Consider the following 15,115-nt stretch of genomic DNA (forward strand, 5'->3'; position numbering starts at 1 on the left):
GGGCGACTAGATGAAGCTGAGCATTTACTGGCCAGTGCCCTTCCTGATGCTTATGCAATGTTCGCAACATATATTTTTTCTTTGTGCCCTAGGTAACATCTGCCACTACCTCAGTTTGAATTCTCAACCTTCCAAGAGGGAGGTGAGTGTCTTCACCACTAGGCCACCATGCCGCTCATTAAAATGATCACAATAATATTATTAAAATGGTCACAATTAAATTTTATTAAAACTCCCATTGCGATATCCGGCATGTTAAAGTGCCTAAAACTACATCTGCCTTGAATCCTTACACATTGTTCGCCACTATTGAATCCCTATACTTCTATAAATTTCACCAAAAGACTTTGGCCTACTGTGGTGGTGGTGATTTATACATGTTGCCCTAAGTTTTCTAGAGAAACGGTTGAAATTAAAAATAAATTGTCGTATCTAGAGGAACTCATTTAGAGCCTTTCACAGCTTGCTTGGCATTATCTTAACTGCTGTGTGAAGTACACTGAATATACACTGCTCAAAAAAATAAAGGGAACACAAGCAGAAGACATCCGAGATCTGAATGAATGAAATAGCCTTATTAAATACTTTGTTCGTTACATACAGTAGTTTTGTGTTTCCTTTAGTTGTTTGAGCAGTGTATAAACTACTGTATGTAAAGAACAAAATATTTAATAAGGCTATTTCATTCATTCAGATCTCGGATGTCTTCTGCTTGTGTTCGCTTTATTTTTTTGAGCAGTATATTATTTTCATGGCAGAATTCAAGTACATAAGAGCCTTTTGGGACTAAATGGTCTATGGAGATTCTCAGTCATCCAGGTCATGGTTGTCCCAAAGGTGCTTTTTTCCCCAAGAGGCAACTGGACTTTCTGGTTTTTCTTTGAAGACATTTCGCTTCTCATCCAAGAAGCTTCTTCAATTTTCCCACCATCCAGTCAGAGCTGAAGAAGCTTCTTGGATGAGAAGCGAAACATCTTCAAAGAAAAACCAGTAAGTCCAGTTGCCTCTTTGAGGGGGGAAAAAAAAAGCACCTTTGGACTAAGTTATACGGCTATACGCATTTATTTAAAAATAAGTCTTTGCTGAATTCAAAGTGACACATTTTAAGAAATATTCAGTAACCCCCCGTCAAATAAAACCCACAATATTGAAGCCCAACACTTTTTGTCTAAAAACTCTACAGACTTGCTCTTGAGCTCATGGCTTCTGTCTGTTTTTCTCTGTTTGCTTATCATTTTTTTCTCCACTTCCCGCCCTCTTTTCCTCTTTCACAGATACTTTCTCCTTCCCCTCGAGTGGTTGCTTAGCTACCTCCAGGGCCGCAGAGCAGGCGGCGCAGAGTGATAACGTCACCAGCCAGCGCACTGGCTCCTGTCGCGCTCCAGCTCTCCAGGACGCCTTCGAGCTCTAGACCGAGACTGGGTGAGTGTGTCGCCCCCTCCCCTCCCCTCCGCTCTGCTCTCCCCCCCCCCGCCCCCGTGTGCCTCCGCAGATGGGCGGGGCGTGAAGATGAGCTTGGTCGACTTTGCGGCTGTTCTGAATTCGAGAGTGGCGGATCCAGAAAGGGCGACAGGACTTCCAGGGCAGGATATTTCCGTCTCCTGTTTTGAGAGTTTGAGCCATAACTCTGCCTCGGAATTTAATGCACTTATCCACTCTAGAACAAATGACATAACAGTAACTGCGACTGTGCCTCTGGTCATGTGCAGAGTGCATTCTTCCCATGGCAGAACTCTGCACGTACTGCTTCCCTCGATGGGTTTTCGATGCACCCCAATCAACGTATATATATTTCTGAACCACTGAACGTGATTGCTGCTCAACGCTTTGCTCTCCAGCAAAGAGAGCAAAGAACTAATATTTACCTTTTCTTCCCCCCTCCTTCTTTTTTTCCTTATGTGCCTTGCCTTTTTAGAATGTAATCCAAAGGGAAGGCTTCTGTCCTTTCACTTTGGATTATGAGTAACACTTAGGGAGACGGTAAGCAAGGGGAAATATATAAAAGAGTTTTATTACGTAGTTTTTAAAAAGTCACACTTTTCCTAGGCAGTTAAAGATACTTTTCTTCCCCCTTTCCATGCTATCAGTTCAGTTAGTGTCATACTTAAGTGCCTTTGCGTTTGGGAAGATACCAATTGCATTTCATCATATGATTCAACTGAGAGCAGGTGGAAGGAAGTTCTGATTCTGGATTGTTCCATTCCTTGTTAACAGTTTTTTTTTGTTTTTCCAGAAATAAACTACATAATTTTGGGTGACTGGAGTCAGGCCCTATTCCCTAGTTTTTCACATAATCTTTTTTTTTTCTTTTTAGAAGATTCATTGAGTATGTATTTCTTGGCTGCCAAACTCTTGACATGCAGCTGGCTGCCATTTTGGAGTTGACAATTAAGTCTCTCATTGTTCCACAGAGCGTATTTTGTTATAACAGGATAGAGAATGGAGCATTTGCCTTCACCCGGGCTGGGAAGCCTGCAAGTCTGTGCTTCACCTGCTTTTGTTGCTTTTGGGGGGTGGTGCCAATTCTCAAAGTCTATTTAAGATTGTACCATCAAAATTTAGTGGCAAGCTATAGCAGTGCAATTTCTCTTTTTTCTAATACGCCCCCAAATAAATGTGCTAAACCTAGTTTTACTTTTATAAATCTCACTTCCTCTTCCCCACCAAAAAAGTAAAAAAGAAGGGCTGAAAATTCTGTAGCTCTAAAAAGCTGGAGAAAATGTTCCCGGTTTGTTTTTTAGTCTGGCTCCTACCCACAGAAAGATAGCTTATATTACAGCCTGCAATTTGAGCTGTCTCATTTCCTCTCCAGTGCCAATGTTATGACCATGCTGTTTAAGTCTATATGATATTGGGAGAAAAGAAACTGATGGATGCACAATTCTGTTATTGGGCAAACAACTTGAACTATTCTCTTGTATTCCCCTTCAGTGCTATACCTTACATGAAAGGTCATGCAAAGCTGAACTAAGATCAGAAGCACACGCCGTTTTATTTAGCAACCACTTTTCTTAACGACCAGTCCCAATTGTGAATGCTAAACAAGGACTACTTGCATATGTACCCATTTATTAATATCTTGACATGAGACTGCCCCTCTTTTCTCAGCCTTAGGCCTTCACAATGGCTGTACCAAGGTCTGGAACTTTGCTTTCTTATCCTCTATAGAGTCTGAAGGATGTTGGAGCGACCACCATGGGCCATGCCCTGTGTATCTGTTCAAGGGGGACCATCACCATCAATAACAAACGCTATCTTTTAATCCACAGGCTTGGGGAGGGGTGAGTATTGGACCCTTTTCAGAGGGATCTTTTAAGATGCTTTGCAGTCATTCATTTTGTAATTTCACAGAGGATCCTTTAATCACTACCCTATCTTTTATCTTAATTTGGTCTATGTTTTCTTTTAACTGTGGTAATCGAGTTGGTAAGAAAGATCCAGAAGCAAAGCGCAAAACTTTAGCATTACCTAAAGGGCTTCTCATCATTGTCTCCCCATCACTGCCTTCTCTAACTTCCACTATTAATTCTTCATGTAGTTCTCCACCCGTAGGAAGATGTTTTGGCCGCATACGCCCGCTTTTAAAGTAGGAAATATATATATGTATATACATACTGTCTTTATTTGCAAGGGGTAGAATTATTGTATCTTCTAAGGTTTATTTATTCCAGATATGAGAAAGTTGTTCCTTTCAGATGATTCTGATCAGTATCGTCCGTCATCCTCACCATAGCTGGGTTCAACTGTTGTGAGTTGCAGTCCAGCAACATGGAGGGCCATTGGTTTTTCTATCCAATTCCTACCTTTTCCAAAATATTCCTCCAAAATTGTCATTCAAGCTTCATTAAAGACAGATGTATTTTTTTTCTTCACTTGGTGCAGTTCCCTCCAGCTTTTCATCATGAATTGGGTTTCCTGTTGCTCCAAGGAAGGTGATATCACAATTCCTCTGAGCATCTGATTTCATTGCTTACCACTCATTACAGTTAGAATGTTATTTCTGATGCATAATCATATACTTGCTGTGCCTTATGTCTGCTGCTTCTCTTCCCTCAGTAATATCTCAGACTTTCACCCTCCTCTTCATGACACTTTATAAACTAAGTAGAAAATAGTTTTTAATGATGGAAAATATCAGATTCCTACAGAGCTGGATGATCTTCCCCACTTCTTTCCAATTAATTAGGTATATTTTGGGGTATGCATGAACTCTTGTGATTGCTAAACATATTCACTTGTTGTGCCTTTTTGTACATTTTATCAGTACTGTGATAAAGAATTAGGGAGAACCAGAATGCTGCTTAATGCCATATGATATTTATTTAAGCATTTCCCCCTTTATCAAGCCAACAATTGTACAGTGCCACACAAAGTACTGGTAGTTTTGAAAAAAGCAACAACAGCTTTGTTGTCCCCAATTCGGGTCTGAGCCTGATGCCGAGGCCAATGAAGGATGCCAGACACAAGGTGCAGGTTTTGATTGCTTTTTATTGGGCTACCCCAAGGAAAAGAGCTCCTGGCCAAAATGCCAAGAGAGCCAAGAACAAAGGATTAAGAAAGCTTTCTACATTTTCACTAAAGGAGAAGGCAGGACAAGGCGGGATAAGAAGAAATATGATCTAATAAACATTTTAGTAATAATTCTACAATTTGTTCTATTGGTCTCTAGCTGTCCCTGTTCCTAAGCCTTGGCTAATGAATGCCCCAGGAGTTATCTAATAGACATTTTATTTGCTGCAGGCCTTCTCTATTCCTAACTTTTAGCTGAGGTCTACAAGTTGCCTAACTCTTGTTACTTTTATCAGCTTTCTAACTACCCAGAATTGTTACAAGCTTTATACATGCATATTTCCTGTGGATAAGCATTCTTTGTTGTTGCCAGACAGAGTCCACAATTACAGGCTTCTTGATTTACTTTCAAGTGTGTGCCATGACTTGGCTTTATTTTAGCAGACAACCAATCAGCTTCATGAAATTATAAACAACCAGGGTATACAACATGAACAAGAGTCCTCTCTTGTTCTTCTTCCTGTTGTGGCATGTAGATATTTACCTTTTCTCTATAATCTCTTTAATATGTGTCAGCACTGAAATTATATGAAAAGCAACTATTAACCTGGCATTGATGAACCAGCAATCCTGTATGGAAAACACGGCCCTCATAGTGCTGCAAAGGTGTAGGATGTGGATGACAGCAGAACAGGGTCATAATTTAAGAATAAGGATGACCTTTTAAAGTAAAGAAAGACGTGGTAGAAAAGAGGAGAGAAAGAAAGTTGTTTGGGTTCCATTTATATCAGAATACATAAGTGTTTGTCCTCCTGCCCTGTGGCTTATTCTATTTTACTCCCTGCAGTGGCTTCAGCTATGTGGACCTTGTTGAAGGGCTGCAGGATGGGCGCTTCTATGCCTTGAAACGCATCATATGCCATGACAAGGATGATCGTCAGGGAGCTCTGCACGAGGTAGAGATGCACCTGCTTTTTGAGCACCCCAACATTTTGCCCCTCTGTGCACATGCCATGGTAGAGAAAGGATCCAAACACGAGGCCTGGCTCCTCTTGCCTTTCCTCAAGGTCAGTAGCCTCCAGACCAATTTCCTAGTTAAGGGGTAAGGTGGGGACGGGTTCAGTAGGTGCATGCCAAGAAATGTGTTCTCTAGATAAATTAGGTGTGACAGGGAGAAGAACGGGCTCTTCCAGCATTGTGCTAACCCTACTTTCAATTCACGGGAAGGCAATTTCTAAGGTATAGTTAATTAGTCAGCTAGTATAATTAAGACCCACGTTCTTACACTAAGAAGATTGTTGTATAATTGCTATAATTGCTTCAATCATGGCTTCTGCATATATTTTCTTATGCAATTGCATTTATTTTCCATTTTTGTCTTGTGTGCATGGCTTGTGATCACAAAGGTTAAAAGTATTTTCCTTTTAAATGAAACTATTTAAAACAAAAAATCTCCTGAAGTATAGCTTGCAGAACAGGGAGGCTGGTGGCTCATGTGATTATAATGGTAGGTTGACAGTCTGTAAACCTGCGTTTGAGACTGAGTGCTGATGTGAGACGGGGTGAGCTCCTGTTATTTGCTCCAGATCCTGCCGGCTTAGTAGTTTGAAAGCATGCAAATGCGAGTAGATAAATGGGTATCTCTTTGGTAGGCTTATTAATGGGGACATGAAAAGAACCCTCAGCAGGCGTCCCCTGGGCAACAGTGATGTCAGGATTAACTGAAAGGATCAGTTAATCCTTTCGACCCAGAAGGATCTCGGTGCTTCTGACACGAATACAATTTGCAGAAAAAGGACAAAAATTAAAATTTGCCCACTTCCAAAATTGGGCATAATGACACACAGAGTAAAAGTTTTCAACAGGATGCCAACAAGTCAACACCAATCAAGCCAATATATCTCAATGGCAAACTGGTATTCCACCTTCAAAGATTCTGCCCCTGCCAGCTTGGGGGAAGTAAGGAAGACCATGGCTGTTTAATGCCTAGAACTGTTATCTAGGCAAAAATGGCTGGAACATTTTTTAAGTCCAGAAAAATGAGGTAATATTTAGAAACAGCTCAGGCAGACACCTCCCTAATTCACTAGAATAAATGAAGGGGGAGGAAGTACATAAAATCAGACTTGCAAGATTCTATTATTGCACTTGATCTCAATAACGGTAGTTTTAGCCTTTCTGGTGAGTTGATTCCTCATCTGGTCAACCCAGTGGGGCTGACACAGTTAGGGCTCCAGTGAGGTTGGGACATTGAGCAAGGCCTCAGATGAAAAATACAGGGGATTGTGGGAGAAGGGGAAATTACTCCCAAAGTGTCCATAGATAATAAGCAGCACGAATCATGTTTGGAAATAAAAATTAAATGATTGTACTTTTCTGAAAAACAGGCTTTGGATATTTTGAAATAGGTGAAGTTTGGAATGTTCTTCAAATGCAGTGTTACACCAGTTTAATTGGATGCAACCAAGGCACACGTAACAGAGGCTGATTTTTCCCTGAAAGGTATAGCTGTGGTCTATCCCAAACTGTATAAAAGCTTTCTTTAGTACAGCCATCAACTGAGTATCCAGTGCCATACTTGGCCTCTCAAGGGGAGCAGAGTATTGTGCAGAAGAGACTCCAGTTATCATCAGCAATTGGCTTTCCACGTCAATGTTTTTCAAACTTAGAACCTTTAAGATGTGTGCATTTCCACTCCCAAAAAGCATGCTGTTTAGGGAATCCTGGGAGTTGGTCCACACATCTTAAAGATGGTAAACTTGGAAAAACACTGTTCTACATGCAGTGCATTTGAAGTCAGCTAAAGTCCTCTCATAAATGTTCCCTTTCCTCCTTCAAGCCAAATCAGGATGTTGTGACTGTAATTTTGCTCAGCAACTTCTGCCACATTTTCCCTCTACAACCATAGCCACCTGAGAGTTCTAGGACAATTTATATATTTTAGAGCTTATGGTCAAGTAGCAAATACATTAATCAACCCTTAGAATAGCATGGTATTCGCTGTAGTTACAAAACCATGCATAGATTGTCCTGCTTTAGATAAACGATTTGCTTGTTTCGGATTGAACCAAAAGCAACCAAACCAATATTGATTAAACCTTTGCAGTTGTGAGGCTCAAATAGAAAAGAAGGATAAATCATCCTTAGGCCAAATTGGACCACAGTCTCTTAATATCTAGGGATAAATCTTTTTCTTCACTCAATAAGTTTGGAGAAAATGCATGCCATTTCAGTTACCAACATGCCTGGGTTTCTTTTCCAGAGAGGGACCCTCTGGCAGGAAGTGGAAGCTCAGAGAGATAAAGGCTCCTTCATGCCTGAAGAGCGGATCCTGGTCATTTTTCACGGCATCTGCCGAGGACTGCAGGCCATCCATAACAAGGGATATGCACACAGGTAAGAAGCTGGCCTTAGAAAGCAGGGTGCATGAATACAGAACTGAAGTCATGACAGACTGTCAGTCTTTGTAATAGGGTTGATGGCAAAGAGAAGTTTGCAGAGATAAAGAAAAACCTAAGGCACAGAACATCAGTGTGACAGTATGTTCAGTACAGGGAAAGACTTTGATTGGAATATTACAAGCTTCAAAATTCCTTTAAAGCAGGATTTGAGGACTCATGCCTTGGACTCTTGCCAAATGCAGATTTAGGGATCCATTTATATTCTGCTTGCCCTTTTCCAGAGACTTAAAACCAACAAATGTGCTGCTGAACAATGAAGATCAGCCACTGCTAATGGACCTAGGCTCCATGAATCAGGCTCGCATTGAGGTGCGGAGCTCACGGGAGGCTATGACTATTCAGGTATGAGGTTGATCTGTTCGAAGGGAAATGGGAGAGTAGCTCTTAACGACGAAGGAAAACCATCCAATGAAATAAAACTATTCAGATTATAAAAGTCAGGGATTTTCATTGATATCCCAGCACCCTTTATTTAATGGCAGAAGAAGGATATTATTAGAAAGTAGTAATATTATCTGTGCATGCAGAATGATGGCACAAAGTCTTTTGTGTCCCAACATGTTATCTCCCCTTAAAAGAAATGGTTGGGTAGCTTGATGGCAAATTCTAGTATACATGCAAAAGATTTGGGAAAGTCAGCAATGGCATCTACAATGACTGTTGCTGTCATTGAGCAGGTGAGCCCAAAGTCCAACCTCAAATATGTGTCATACATATTGCATCCACAGAAGAAGAAGCAGGTCTCCACTTGTTTGGTTGTGCCCGCTGTTTGGAAGATCATGACCATTGCTGAGGATGCCTCTGAAAATGAGAGTAGATGTCAAACTAGCAGATCCTGAATCAGAACTGTTGTTCTGTCTGGCACAGGATTGTTGATACTGAGTGGATCATCTTATTTGGGTTTCCAGAAGAATCTTTTCCTTCCCTATCCAGGGCTGCTGACCAACTTGTTCTCTACCTCAAAGTTATGCATGGCCTTTGTCCCAAGACCTAAGAGATCCACAACCAGTCAAAATAGACATTAGTAATAGTATCTTTCTCTGTTTTTCACAAAACTCCCCCCATCCAAAGCTAAATAGTCCCCAGCCCTTGCTTTAAGAGACTGAGGTGATTGCTGCAGTGTTCCCTTTCCATCCAGATCAATATTTCAATATCAGCAAACATAGTCATAGTTTCAACAGCAAGCAAGCAAAAGCAATAGAAATAATTACTGTAGTGAGATCTGTCCAGGAGGATATATTTATTTGTTATGGGATTTGGAAATCATAACTTCGGCCTCTTGAGTATTTTGAAAAATGCAGGCAGACCAAGGTGAGATTTCTTTCTTTTCTCAACAGTGACTTTGCTAGATCTCTCTTGGCTTTTCCTATTTCATATTAAAATCTCACTTGAACTTAGTTTCTAGTGACTGTAGGTACACATCCACCTAGTTTTTCTTAGTCAACAGCATGGGAATAGTTTACCAATGCCTTCTGCTGGAATGCCCCCCCCCAAATTCCCAGTTTAGTCTACAGTCCTGAAATTTCCTACTTGTCTCCCACCCGCTACTAAGCACATACTGCTATGTATTATATTTAATACTAGCTGGATACTCGTGCTCTGCTACAAAACTATGTGATCGGGCTTGATAAATTGACACTTACAGCTTGAAAATTAACGAGTAGTTACAATCGGCCTCTCCTCTCCCCTTCTCTCCCTCAGGCTTGCCCCACAGAAACCTCCCCTATCCTATCTCCTGCTTGCTGCTGTGAAAGTAAAACTGAAACTCCTCTCCTCTGCTTGTGTTTTGAATTTGGAACAGATTTCTTTTCAGGTGGGGAGCGGGAGTAGGACTCCTTACCATCAGAGGGTGGAACAGATTTCTTTTCAGGTGGGGAGGGGGAGTAGAACTCTTTACCATCAAAGGGTTGTTTGGAAACTGAAACAGTATTTGCTGTGTGAGCAAGGAGACGGGAAGGAGCCTGGCCATGGCTTAGCTCAACTGTTCTGTAGTAAAACTGCTTGCTGCTGTGAAAGTAAAACTGAAACTCCTCTCCTCTGCTTGTGTTTTGCATTTGGAACAGATTTCTTTTCAGGTGGGGAGGGGGAGTAGAACTCCTTAGCATCAGAGCATAGGAATATAGGAAATACTAATGCTCTGATGGTCATTTCGAAAAATCCTTTCTTAGTGAGCACCTAGAAGCTAAGAGGAACATATGTGGCAAATTTCAAGTTTGTAGGCTTTACGGTTCTGGAGATTTTGTGATGATGCATGAGTGGTATTTCACTTTTATATATATAGATTAATGCCCTTAAAGTATTTTTTTCCTTTTAACTATCCCCAATAGCAACCAGAGGAGTCTGTGGTAGAAACCTGCTAGCAGAGAAGACTTGAGATATTTCTCCTCTCTCTTCCCAGACTTTGTCTTAGATTTATCTTCCTTCCCCTGTTGATCCCACAGGACTGGGCTGCCCAACGCTGCACCATCTCCTATCGAGCCCCAGAACTGTTCAATGTTGAGCGTGAATGTGTTATTGATGAACGTACTGACATCTGGGTAAGGATCATCACTTCTCCTTAGAAAATATAAATAATATTTAATATTGCTGCACTACATTCAAATATACCTTGTACAGAGGAGGAAAATCCTATTTCATTGTTCCACGATCAGCTTTTTGCTCCATAGGCTCACCTTACCTCTGCTTAGTCCTTAGGCTGTGTTCTCTACTGCATGATGTTTGGTGAAGGACCTTACGACATGATTTTCCAAAAGGGGGACAGTGTGGCCTTAGCTGTTCAGAATCGCCTTACGGTGCCCCAGAATACCAGGCAAGCATTTGCTACCTAGAAAGTGGGTAGGGGTTGTGGCTGCTCTTAATCCAAGGACAGATTGATCTGAATTGGTTCTAAATTTCAGGTACTCTCCAGCCTTGGAACACCTCCTCTCTTCAACAATGGTGGTCAATCCTCAGGAGCGCCCATTTGTTGCTGACATAATCTGTCAGCTTGAAGCAATACAGCCACCTCTCACTGGACAGGATGCCACACGTATCTGAGACCACAGGATGTGCTGCTAAAAACAGAAGCAGCTGAAGGCATTTCAGCCCAGGTTGGACCTCAAGAGATGAAGTTCAGAGCAAACACTTGAGAAGACGTCATGCTGAAGGCCAGTCTTCTACTTGGAGGAACTGTCTTACAATGGGACTGCATTAAGGACGATGCTGGTCTTTGAGACTCACTCCTTTACTCTTTCCTGTATCTTACCAGGCTTTGACTGCTCCGATTATTGGCCCTTATCAAATGCCTCCACAAAGCATGAAATTGCCCCAAGGGAGCAAAATTCCCTTTGTGAAAAAAAAATGCTCCTAAATTTGTACCTGAATGTGTAAGTGTGGATTGATGCCGAGATTGTTTTGATAAAGGCAGGCCCTCAGGGCCTAAGTGTTAAATAAAATACAGCCACCATCTTAGACATTTTTAAACCACCAAGATGATGGTGATCCAGCAATAGTGATGTTTATTTATCACACTGTATATACTGCTCAATTACACATTTTCCCCTCATGTTTCTTACATATTTCGTCACATTATCTTGGTTATTCCAGTAGATTTTCCTTTTTTACAAGCCTCAAAGAACTGCTTAACATCTACATACAGAAATCTTTTTTTATATTATTTACATTAATTGTTAATTGTTTTAAGGGAGAAGAGTCACATAAAGTAGGAAATTTTAACTCTCTGAAAAGTTCATTATTTCCACAGTAATAGGTATGTGCAGGACTTTCAAGCTTAAAATGTCTGTTTTAAGTGTTTTGAGTTTGGAACAAAATACCCAAATTGAGCATTTTGTCTCATTCTCAGGTTTTCCTGAGAAACAAAATGGAGCAGTTTCAAGCATTTTACAATTATTGTGAATATGTCAGTAGGAGGCAGTGTATAACCAAGTTCATCCACATTGAGACTCATCAGATTGTCAGATTTTTTACTATGGGGTTCAAACCCTTTACCAGGAGATGAATTTACCTTTTAGAAGTTATCCAAGTCTTTGCATTCAGTGATGTTTCTGGAAAGTACTGTATATATAGAATATATACATTATTCTGTACACCATTCTGATAGAACCATTGTTACGATCTCCTAGGAGACTCAAGTCCTTGTTTTACCCATTATAATTGGCTTAAGGCCTTTCCCTCAGCATAGCTGATAAGCGTAATGAATACTGTACGACTTTGTTTCTATTAACAGAATGGGATAGAGGAACAAGCAGCAATTATTTAAACATGGTTCAGAGATGTTGCTGCTGCAGCACCTGAATTATTTTTGCTGAGCCAGACCAGATGTCCTGTGCATTCAGAGGCAATTCTGGACCATCAGTTTTCCACCTGATGGACTAATGTTACATGTCTATCTGAACAAAAACATTATTCTTTGGTATAGAGAAGATAGACCTCCTAGATTGGGTTGTTTACCATTGTGTTGTGGTATTCTTTTGCAGATAGGACTTTGAACATATTTGAATATGTGCTGTGCACACTGTATTACCCAAGTGTTGCCAATAACTGCAGAAATTGGTTCATTGTTATAAAATGCAAATGCTGCACTGTGTGGCTTTTTTCTTTTAGCTGAGCACATTGTATGCCCTCACTGAGGCTTGAGCTTTCAGGCTGCATGCTAAATGCCAAGACCATTGATTTTAGTTTATTATGTACTCCTGGCTGCTGGTCAGATGCAAAAGTATGCACTGTGTACATTATGAAGACAGACGTTTCAAACTCGGTTATTGAAGCGACTCTTTGCAAGACTTCTGAGCTCTTTGTGTAAGCAGGCTGAAAAAAAGACCTAGAGAATCTTGTTTTTATTGTCTTCTATGAGAAAACATGACTTCCCTTTTCCAAAAACAATTTTTGTATATCAGATCACCAATAGTCACCAGCAAAGAACAGCAGTTTTCTCTAGCTATAGAGTGAAAAATGAAGGAGCAAAGAACTTGTGTTAAGTTCTCATTATTCCCCGTGACAAGAGTGCAGTTTTTAGAAACTGGTACAGGATACATTCTGAATGTTATTTCATTGGAATGTAGCTCAAAAGAAAAAGCTTTCTTTTTCATACACATCATTACAAACATGTAGTGCATGCACAACATGTAATTAGTTGCTTTTTAAAGCTCTGGCATAGCAGGATGTCTGACTGAACAAAATAAATCAGTGACATTAATACCAGTTTCAGGAATAAAATGTATATCCTCACACCACCCATCACTTTTTAAGGGTGATGGTGCTTCTAGCTTAAATTTCTGTGATACAATCCAGTTAGAACAGAAATGGAGGGAAGAGAATACTGATATACAGTCTGTATAAAAGGATGGCATATACAGTATAGACTCTTGCTGAATCAAGCATGGTAGGGGTTGGGTTTTTTTTGGGGCGGGGGGCTCAGTATACTATCTGATTACTGTAACTCCTTTTCATCTTTCCCCATCAGTTGTGAAACATGCATATATCCCTATCCAACCTAGAGTATGTTTCTTCTGAAACAGCAGCCTTCAACATCAGAACAGTCAATGTGCTAGCAGGAATGTTGGGATTTTAGTCCTCCGTCCTTATGACGTTCAGTGTTGGGAGAGGTCATAAGTCTTTGTACCAGTTGATTCATGAAGACATTTGAATTAACTGGGGGTGGGGGATAACCTATACAAGGAAAATGCAGGAAGGCAATAAGGTTTTAACTTTTTTACAGGATGCAGCACAAGTCTTTGGACAAAGACTAACTGTACCATATGTACAGTAGCTGCTCAATCAAAATGGAAACTGATCAAGAGATATGTTTAGTAAGGGCCAAATGTAGCAAAGCTACCATGGCTGAACTTGACAGGCTGATTTTGGATGACATGTCAATATTTACCCACACTCAAAAACTATTCCCAAAAGTATGTCCTGTTCTTGCACAATTTTCAGGGCCTGTAGAGGCTGTATGAGAATGGGATGCACTCAGATGCTGCCTCCAGCTCCACCAAAAAACCTTGCAAGAACAGGCACATGGTTCCTTGCAATATTCAGAGGCTGCACATGTATGGGATGTGCTTTTGCATCTTCTGGAAGTCAAGAGGGACATGCATGGCCTCTGAAACCCTTGAAAATCACAGAACTGGGACAGAATTTGGGACCTGCAGAAGCTGTGGAAGAGCATTCTCCAGAGTTGCTTTAAGAACAAAAACCTTGTGCAACCTGAAGCAGCCTTGGGTAGGCCACGGACACCTGTCTACAGAAAGAGAACACCGCCTAAAGTTAAGTGGTATATGGCAGTTCCTGTGGAGCACTGGGTCACAGGGCAATTGCACCTCAGGGGAATGAGGTGACCTTTTTTTAGTGGCAGCAGTGATGGTAGGGCCCAGGTCTCAACTTCGGGCCCAGCCGTGGCTCCTCTTGCCTGAAGGGGGCAGCGAATAGAGCAGTGATGGTGAACTTTAAGACACCAAGTGCCCAAATTGCGCATGTGCATGCCCAAACCAAAAAGTGTATGCATGCACACACACGAACGTGCACATGTGCAGATATGCGCAAACATGCACATGCATGGATGTGCATGCACATGCACAGCAGAGACCCAAAGACCAGCTGGCCGGCGGGAGGCAGTGCATCCTAACACCGGCAGCGCAGCAAGAGGCAAGATCCTTTTCTTTCATGAGCTTCTGTTTCATCGTTTGCAGGGAAACAGAAACTCACGAAAGAAATGCCATGGAGAAATCTGACCTGGGGTGACGGCGCACATGCCATAGGTTCACCATCATGGGAATAGAGAATTGTCTCTTTTGTTTGTAAGATACATTAGCAGAGTCAAGATACTGGTATTTTCTGAACATATCCAGTGATGGTGAACCTTTGTGGCTCAGCGTAACTACCAAACACAGTTACTATTGCATTGTTAAAGCTAACCAGATCTCAGCTTGAGCACAGTCCCATTAACATTTTCTTGTTTTTTCTTTCATGTGTTTCAATAAACAAAAATCAGATATCTGCTCAGGCATAATGTCCGTCTATGATAGGTTTGAGCAGGTTGCTTCTAATGGATTGGCTTGCATTTAAAATGTTAATTGATAGTTTGTTGGTTTTTGCAACACTGTAGCCTGACATCCTATTCTGACATCTGCAACTCATGAAACATTGTA

General features: G+C 41.1%; 1 protein-coding gene across 2 annotated transcripts; it reads left to right on the forward strand.

The window, feature by feature from the left end:
• Nucleotides 1-1,369: 1,369 nt before the first annotated feature.
• On the forward strand, nucleotides 1,370-11,445 carry STK16 (serine/threonine kinase 16). 2 transcript variants are annotated; one of them, XM_070956306.1, is made up of 8 exons: nucleotides 1,370-1,422; nucleotides 3,169-3,281; nucleotides 5,357-5,576; nucleotides 7,772-7,905; nucleotides 8,192-8,312; nucleotides 10,412-10,507; nucleotides 10,658-10,779; nucleotides 10,868-11,445. In XM_070956306.1, the coding sequence occupies exons 2-8, from the start codon at nucleotides 3,196-3,198 to the stop codon at nucleotides 11,004-11,006; spliced, it is 918 nt and encodes a 305-aa protein (XP_070812407.1). In that variant the 5' UTR covers nucleotides 1,370-1,422; nucleotides 3,169-3,195; the 3' UTR covers nucleotides 11,007-11,445. The 2 variants fall into 2 exon arrangements, with proteins under 2 accessions (XP_070812407.1, XP_070812484.1); XM_070956383.1 differs by having other exon boundaries at nucleotides 5,357-5,465.
• The last annotated feature ends 3,670 nt before the right edge of the window (nucleotides 11,446-15,115 follow it).

This window comes from Pituophis catenifer, unplaced genomic scaffold (assembly GCF_029215685.1).
Source record: "Pituophis catenifer annectens isolate HBS135680 unplaced genomic scaffold, rPitCat1.0.hap2 SCAF_1, whole genome shotgun sequence".
NCBI lineage: Eukaryota > Metazoa > Chordata > Lepidosauria > Squamata > Colubridae > Pituophis > Pituophis catenifer.